We start from the raw sequence: 8,265 nt of genomic DNA on the forward strand, positions 1-8,265 counted from the left end.
AAAAAGAAAATCTTATTTTTTTTGGGCCAGACTTTTCCGTTTCAAGTTTTAGGATTTCCGGGAGGTGTTTTCAGTCGCGTTCTTCATTCCTCCATCCGTGCTGTTATCACTGTTCTCTGGGCCAGGGTTTTATTTCCTGTCTGGTTTTTAGATTGTGACACCATGCCCAGACACGGAAATATCACAGAACAACTGAGTAGGAGAATTACATTGATGGAAGCGGTCCATGACTTCCAGGATGAAATAAAACCAGATTGTCAATCCTCAATGTTCAACAACATGATGGAAAAATGAACGTCTGTCATCGTCTATCACGGGGCTAACTTCAATCACTCCTGAAGCTGATTGGTCCCAAAACACCGTTGTCATGGGGACCAAGCGGAAAAGCCGGAGCTTGGATTCGTGGTTGTGATCTCAAGAATCTGACAAGGTTAGGTCAACCATTTACATTTACATTTAGTCATTTTAGCAGACGCTCTTATCCAGAGCGACTTACAGTAAGTACAGGGGACATTCCCCCGAGGCAAGTAGGGTGAAGTGCCTTGCCCAAGGACACAACGTCAGCTGGCATGACTGGGAATCGAACTGGCAACCTTCGGATTACTAGTCCGACTCCCTCACCGCTCAGCCACCTGACAGCCACCTGACTTTTCACATCCTGTTTCCCAGATGAGGGTCTAAGACGAGACCAGAGGTGGGGGGTGGGGGCGTGGGGGGGGGGGGGGTAGGGGGTTGGGTTGGGGGGGGCGGTAGGGGGGGGGGGGGGGCTGGAACGTGGTGTCCTGGGGCGACTAGCAGGAGCGATCCGGCTCAGACGGGGAGCGCTGGAGGAGATCAAGCGTCAGTGGAGGAAAGACCAGTCAGCGTGAAATGGCACGTCCCCACACATACACTCACACATCCATACACACACATACACACGCCTGCTATCACACTTGTGCACACACACACACTCACACATCCATACACACGTCCCCACACACACACACACATACATATACTCACACGCGCATGCAATCACATATACACATCACGCAAATCTAATTACACACTCACACACGTCTATTCACACACACACAAACTGTGCGTGTTGAACGCAGGATGATACACAGTGAAACAGTGATTACCTCCTGGAGGGAAGATGGTTTACAGGCAAAACTGTTGTGTTATGAGTCAAGCATTGTTTCTGATGTGTGTGTATATGAGTCCCTTTTTTTGTCAGTATGTGTGCTTGTCTGTGTGTGTGTGTGCTTGTATGTGCTTGTGTGGTTAGATATGTGTGTGTTTGTGTGTGTGTGTGTGTGTATGAGTCCTATGTGTCAGTATGTGTGCTTGCCTGTGTGTGTGTGTGCTTGTATGTGCTTGTGTGATTAGATATGTGTGTGTGTGTGTGTGTGAGTCTCCCAGTATCTCACTGCTTGTTGTTGTGTGTGATGCCACATGATGCGGAGGTACGTGCTAGAAGTAAAGACGTACATGGATGTCACTTCCTGTCATGCTCAGTCTCGTGTCTCTGCATGTCCCTCTGCTCTCCAGCTGAAGCTCATTGTAGAATCAGCTGAATTAATGAAGATAAATGCTCTCCAGCTGATTCACTTTGTCTGAAGGGTGTCTAGACAGGCACGTTTGTTGTGGCGAAATCTCTCCAAATTGAGATGCTTATTTAATCATTTCAGAGGTGCTTTTATCCAGAGCGACAAATCGTGCATGTAAGAAGAAGTATACAAGTCCAGACCTGTGTTCTGCAGTGCAGTGAGACAGGTCCAGACCTGTGTTCTGCAGTGCAGTGAGACAGGTTCAGGTGGGGCTGTGTTCTGCAGTGCAGTGAGACAGGTCCAGACCTGTGTTCGGCAGTGCAGTGAGACAGGTTCAGGTGGGGCTGTGTTCTGCAGTGCAGTGAGACAGGTCCAGACCTGTGTTCGGCAGTGCAGTGAGACAGGTTCAGGTGCGGCTGTGTTCTGCAGTGCAGTGAGACAGGGTCCAGACCTGTGTTCTGTAGTGCAGTGAGACAGGTTCAGGTGGGGCTGTGTTCTGCAGTGCAGTGAGACAGGTCCAGACCTGTGTTCTGCAGTGCAGTGAGACAGGTTCAGGTGGGGCTGTGTACTGCAGTGCAGTGAGACAGGTTCAGGTGGGGCTGTGTACTGCAGTGCAGTGAGACAGGTGCAAGGCTGAGACTGGTTCACAGGGGGGGTGTTCAATCACACACAGCAGTACGGGGTGTCATTTTTACAAGCTCCACATGTGGGGTACTAATAGACTTTTCCATCTGTCTTCCTCCCTCCATCCATCCCTCTCTCTCTCCCTCTCTCCCTCCATCCCTCTCTCTCCCTCCCTCATCCCTCTCTCCCCTCCCTCCATCCCTCTCTCCTCCCCTCCCTCCTTACCCCACCCTCTTTATAATCCTCACCAACTGTTCTCCTTTATGGGTTCTTTCTCTCCCCTTTCTCTTCTTGTCTGTTTCTCTCTTTCAACCTTCTGCTTTTCTCTCACTCCTCTTTGCTCATCACCCTTTCTCTCTGTCTCATCCTCCTCCTCTCTATATCCTTTCCTACCCTCTTTCTCTCCTATTCTTTTCCTTTCCTTCCTTCATTTCCTCCTCCACATCCTCCATTCCTTCTCATCTCTCTCCTCCTCTCTCTCCCTCTCAACCACCCATTCCCTCCCCACCTCCCCCCAATCCCCCCTCTCCCCCCTCGCTCCTCCCTCCCCAGGTGTGAGGAGCACTGACCCTGCCTGCGATAGGCTAGGGAGTCAGAGGACCAGGGCCATGATTGGCTCTCCTCCCCGGGGGCGGGCCCCCGGCTCGCTCCCCCGGGTGGGCGTGGCTCTGGGGGCTGGTTGCCGTGTCGACGGCGTTCCTCCTCCTCCCCGGGGGCTGCCAGGCCTGCCCCCCCGCGGTGCGAGTGCTCCGCCCCCCCTGCGCTCCGTGTCCTGCCAGCCGCCGCCGCCTCACCGCCATCCCCGAGGGCATCCCCACGGAAACACGCCTGCTAGACCTCAGCCGCAACCGCATGCGCTGGGTGGAGACGGGAGACCTGGCGCCCTACCCGCGCCTGGAGGAAGTGGACCTCAGTGAGAACCTCATAGCCACCCTGGAGCCCAACGCCTTCGCCAGCCTGCAGAGTCTCCGGGTGCTGAGGCTCAGGGACAACCAGCTCAAGCTGGTGCCCATGGGCGCCTTCGCCAAGCTGGGCAACCTCACCACGCTGGACCTGAGCCGAGAACAAGATGGTCATCCTGCTGGACTACACCTTCCAGGACCTGCGCAGCCTGAAGCACCTGGAGGTGGGAGACAATGACCTGGTCTACATCTCACACAAGGTGGGTGTTCCTGGGCTTAGTCCCTCTGTTACAGAGTCAGGGCCCCCCCGGTATGAAACGGAAAATAACTCATAACTCAAATATCATTTTGAGCCTCCTCTCCCCTTTTTAACATAGTCCCTCTTTCAATAGCTGTGTGTTTTTCAGTTTTCATGTATTTATGTACCACGCCTGGGGCATGAATAGATAGACTCTGCTGGGTGGACAATAAACTTAACACTCTTCCGTATATAAAAATATGCACATATACAGAAGACATACTGGATATTTTTTGGGCACACTGGCAGCCCCTGAGAACTGATTAATTTATTGTGAATTAATAAGGAATTAATAAGGAATAAGGCAGTTCTGAATGCACACGTCCCAGCACTAGCAAAGTGTATCTAATCAAATGGTCGATGAGTGTTATGTATCACGTGATATTTACTATAAAGGCTTTCAGACTCTGTATTTTTAATGAGAAATTAATTAAGTCTCTCTTGAAAACGTGTGTGAATAGCCTTGGTTTGTAACCTGCAAATAGTCAATTACACAATCCAGCACGCTCGTTTTCAATTATCAGCTCTAAGCCCTTGGAAAAGCCGTAAATCTGAATTAGTTTGAATAAGAGAGTTGGACAGTGTGTCTGTTCCCAGGTGAATTAGGGTCCTTTCCAAACAGAGGTCTGTGGTCTGATCGCCCGTCTAAAACTCTGTCTGTCCTTTCCACAACATATCATTTATCAGATATTGTTTTTCCACATAGTCCAATATAACAGAGGGCTCTAAATCAAATAAGAATGGAATAGGGTGGGCAATAGTTGAGTAAAGTATAAATGGAATACAGTTGGTTATAGTAGAAAAGAAAATAATAGAATAATAGAGTAGTTGAATGGAATAGAGTATAGTATAGTATTGGTAGAGTAGAGTAGTGTTCAGTCGAAGGGTGTAGAGTTCACAAGAGCAGGGTAGAGGAAAGCAACCTAGGAGCTCTGAGCCACTCATTTCCTGTCTTTCTCTGGTCCGATAAAGCACTCAAGCGTCTGATGCAATATCCTTTCTAGAACTATCTGCTTGTTTCCCCACAGCATGCCTGTTCTGGTCCAGTAACACACAGAGCAGCAGGGCTTGTGTCTAGTGTACCGGGCATGGCTGTGTGTTGGCTGTGTGTGTGTGTTCCCGGCATACTCTAGTCCAATAACACACAGCATGTCAGTGGTCTGTGTAATGTTTCGTATCTTGGAGTCTAATTTAATATACCCTGTCTAGGCCTGGCCCTTTGTGTGTGTGTGTGTGTGTGTGTGTGTGTGCGTGCGTGTGTGTGTGTGTGTGTGTGTGTGTGTGTGTGAGTGTGTGTGTGTGAGTGTGTTTTGTCCAATTATTCTCTAGTAAAATACAATATGTCAGGGCTGTGCATCAGAGTCTAATATAAAGAGACAGAAATAAAAATGCTTTGTGCGTAGCTCCCAGAAAATAGCCATAGGCACAAACATATTATTCCTCTAAAGGGAGGTCCATAGATTAGGGGGCTTGTTATGTTTTTTCAATCGACTGATTCCCTTATTCCCTTAGAATCTTTTTTTTAACTGTTTGGATGTTGTGTTTATATTTCAGTTTAATAGAATACACTCCTGGATCTGTCCACCTGTCTACCAGATCTGACCTTGGGTCAGGTCTGGTACCATTTCTAAGTCTGCCTTGATCAAATAGGGAGTCAGATGGCTGAGCGGTGAGGGAGTCGGACTAGTAATCCGAAGGTTGCCAGTTCGATTCCCGGTCATGCCAACTGACGTTGTGTCCTTGGGCAAGGCACTTCACCCTACTTGTCTCAGGGGAATGTCCCTGTACTTACTGTAAGTCGCTCTGGATAAGAGCGTCTGCTAAATGACTAAATGTAAAATGTAAATGTAAATAAAACCTGCCTTGGATATAAATAGCTCATTGGGAGAATGACTGCAGATCTAGAGGTCACAGGTTCAAATCTCCCCTTTACATCACGTTTGATGAAAGGACCTGCTAAGTGAATTGATGAAATATAAAATCCTGCCTGACCCTAACCCTACGTGTGTGTGTGCGTGCGCATGTGTGTGTGTGTGTGTGTGTGTGTGTGTGTGTGTCCATGTGTGTGTGTCCATGTGTGTGTGTCCATGTGTGTGTTGTGTCCATGTGTGTGTGTGTGTGTCCATGTGTGTGTGTGTGTCCATGTGTGTGTGTGTGTCCATGTGTGTGTGTGTCCATGTGTGTGTGTGTGTGTGTGTCCATGTGTGTGTGTGTTTGTCCTCCAGGCGTTCTCCGGTCTGCTGGGTCTGGAGGACTTGACGATCGAGCGCTGCAACCTGACGTCCATTCTCTGGCCAGACGCTGTCCTACCTGCGCAGCCTGGTCACCCCTTCGCCTGCGACACCTCAGCATCTCCACCCTGGACGACCAGAACTTCCGCAAGCTCTCCAACCTGCGGGGCCTGGAGATCGACCACTGGCCCCTGCTGGAGTACATTTCCCCCCCTCAGCTTCCAGGGTCTGGACCTCACCTGGCTGTCCATCACCAACACCAACATCACCTCGGTCCCCTCCGCATCCTTCAGGAACATGGCCCACCTCACCCCACCTCAACCTGGTCCTACAACCCCCATCTCCACCCTGGAGCCCTGGGCCTTCAGGGACCTGCTGCGGCTGAAGGAGCTGATCATGGTGAACACCGGGCTGGTGACGGTGGAGCGCCATGGCCTGGGGGGCCTCCGGCAGATCCGGGTCCTTCAACTTCTCCACCAACGAGCTCCAGACCCTGGAGGAGAGCTCGTTCCACTCGGTCAACAGCCTGGAGACGGTGCGCGTGGACGGGAACCCCTCTGCTGTGCGGACTGCCGTCTGCTGTGGATCCTGCAGAGACGCAAGACCCTCAACTTTGACGGCAGGGTGCCGGTGTGCGCCGGGCCGGTGGAGAGGTGCAGGGGAAGAGCCTCAGCACCTTCACCGACTCTGCGCTCTTCGACCACTTCACCTGCCAGAAGCCCAAGATACGCAACCGCAAGATGCAGCAGGTGAGGAGGCGACAGAGATAACGTTTCTGGTCTGTGTAAAAACATATATTACATGTAAAAAAGTTCCTTCCCTCTCGCCTCCATCCCTGCCTCCCTGCCTCCTTCCCTCCCTGCCTCCTCCTCCTTCCCTTCTTCCCTCCCTCCCCTGCCTCCCTCCCTCCCAAGGGTAACGGCTCGCGAGGGGCCAGCCCGGTGAGTTTCCTGTGCCGCGCCCGAGGGCGAACCCGCCCCCCGCCCCATCATCTGGATCTCCCCCCAGCGCCGACGAATCACGGCCAAGAACTCGGGCCGCATCACCGTGTTGCCGGGCGGGGACCCTGGAGATCCGCTACGCCCAGCTGACAGGACAGCGGCACCTACATCTGCATCGCCAGCAACGCCGGCGGCAACGACACCTACTTCGCCACGCTCACCGTGCGCGGTCACCCTCTGGACTCCGCCTCGGCCTTCTTCGCCAACCGCTCGCTGTACTCCGGCGAAGTTCTTCAACGACACGAGCTTGAACAGCACTCGCGTGTTCCTCCAGTTCACCCCTGGACCTCACCACCATCCTGGGTCTCCACGGCGATGGGCTGCATCACCTTCCTGGGCGTGGTTCTCTTCTGCTTCCTGCTGCTGTTCGTGTGGAGCCGAGGCAGAGGCCAACGCAAAGAACAACTTCACAGTGGAGTACTCCTTCCGGAAGGCGGAGGGCCCCGGCGGGGGCCGGGGGGCCCACAGGAGGGGGGGCCAGGAAGTTCAACATGAAGATGATCTGAAACAACACAGCCAGGGGGCCCTCAGGGGAGGCATAAGCACGTCCCGGAAAAACGGCTTTTTCCGTTTGACGAAGCAAACACACACAGCGTACGGCTGACTCGCAGAGAGGTGATTGGAGAATTTAAAAAAAAGTATATATATATATATATATATGTGGTCCATGGCTAGAAATTCAGATTCGGATTTGGTGACTGAGGAGTCGTGGTTGCCAGGGTTACCTTGATCTCACTGCCTTTCACTGGCTTTTACTCAGCTTGTGGTACCCATGTTTCAAAAAACTAAAAACAAACTTTCCAATAAGCTTTTTTTTTTTTTTTTTTTTTTTTAGCTACGGTGTTGTTGTTATAGCTGGATAAGAGTGATCATATTTAAAGAATATAGAAGTTAAACACGTTAAGAGTGGACATGCCGATGCTGTGGAGCGTAGGCAGTCACGTCTCTTCCTGAGGAAGTGACATCAGAGGAAGTGACCTGGCTTCCAACCAATCACAGCATCTGTAGCTTTGCTTGCATTTAAGCCTGCCTTGCTGTGATGCGATAGCATGTACAGTTGCAATTTAGAGTTAAGTTGTACGAGTGACGAGTGAGAATTTTAGTGCTGAATAAAGTTTTAAAAAAACGACCCATTTTTAAGCCATTTTGGACATGATTTCTACAGTATCTCCACTTAAAGAAACATCCAGGTGCAAGTACCAAGGTACCAGGTGCAAGTACCAGGCCACAGCTGAGCAGAGGAGGGCTGTGCTGAACAAGGGCTCCAGTCCGAGACAGACCAGATGAAATCACTGCATGAGAACCTGACCACGTCCACAAGGTGTCAGATGGCACCAACATCTATTAAATCTAAAATTGGCTCCTCTATTTCAGAATGCATGAAATATTCACCACCGTTAAGAAATCAATCAAAGTCATGATTGTCAGCCTCAAAAAGGACAAGGAAAAAAATAATTAAATAAGTGAAATTAAAATTGTCCTGTCTTACCCTCTGACAGGAGAGCTTTGCAACAAGGTTAGCTGTGTGAGTTTGGGACGAGCACACTGGCTGGGCGTTGCCAATGGCAGCCCGTCGTCGGGGAGGGTTTGGTTAGGAAGCCAAACCCACCGGACACCGGGCTGCCTGGTCACCATGACAACCATCGCAGCTGAGGGCGGAGGGGGCGATGGAGG

The 8,265-nt window shown here is 51.1% G+C and overlaps 1 protein-coding gene across 1 annotated transcript; it reads left to right on the forward strand.

Annotated features, from left to right (window-relative positions):
• Positions 1–2,767: 2,767 nt before the first annotated feature.
• On the forward strand, positions 2,768–7,212 carry LOC136959578 (leucine-rich repeat and immunoglobulin-like domain-containing nogo receptor-interacting protein 3). Its single transcript, XM_067253959.1, is given in 22 exon segments — positions 2,768–2,797; positions 2,799–2,888; positions 2,890–2,913; positions 2,915–2,938; positions 2,940–3,218; positions 3,220–3,321; positions 5,585–5,647; positions 5,649–5,687; positions 5,689–5,799; positions 5,801–6,055; positions 6,057–6,146; positions 6,149–6,238; positions 6,241–6,361; positions 6,521–6,552; positions 6,554–6,649; positions 6,651–6,683; positions 6,685–6,819; positions 6,821–6,871; positions 6,873–6,893; positions 6,895–6,987; positions 6,989–7,033; positions 7,035–7,212. Coding segments are annotated over 22 exon segments (1,887 nt in total). The 3' UTR covers positions 7,098–7,212.
• Positions 7,213–8,265: the final 1,053 nt, after the last annotated feature.

The sequence above is a fragment of the Osmerus mordax genome, chromosome 16 (assembly GCF_038355195.1).
Source record: "Osmerus mordax isolate fOsmMor3 chromosome 16, fOsmMor3.pri, whole genome shotgun sequence".
Lineage (NCBI taxonomy): Eukaryota > Metazoa > Chordata > Actinopteri > Osmeriformes > Osmeridae > Osmerus > Osmerus mordax.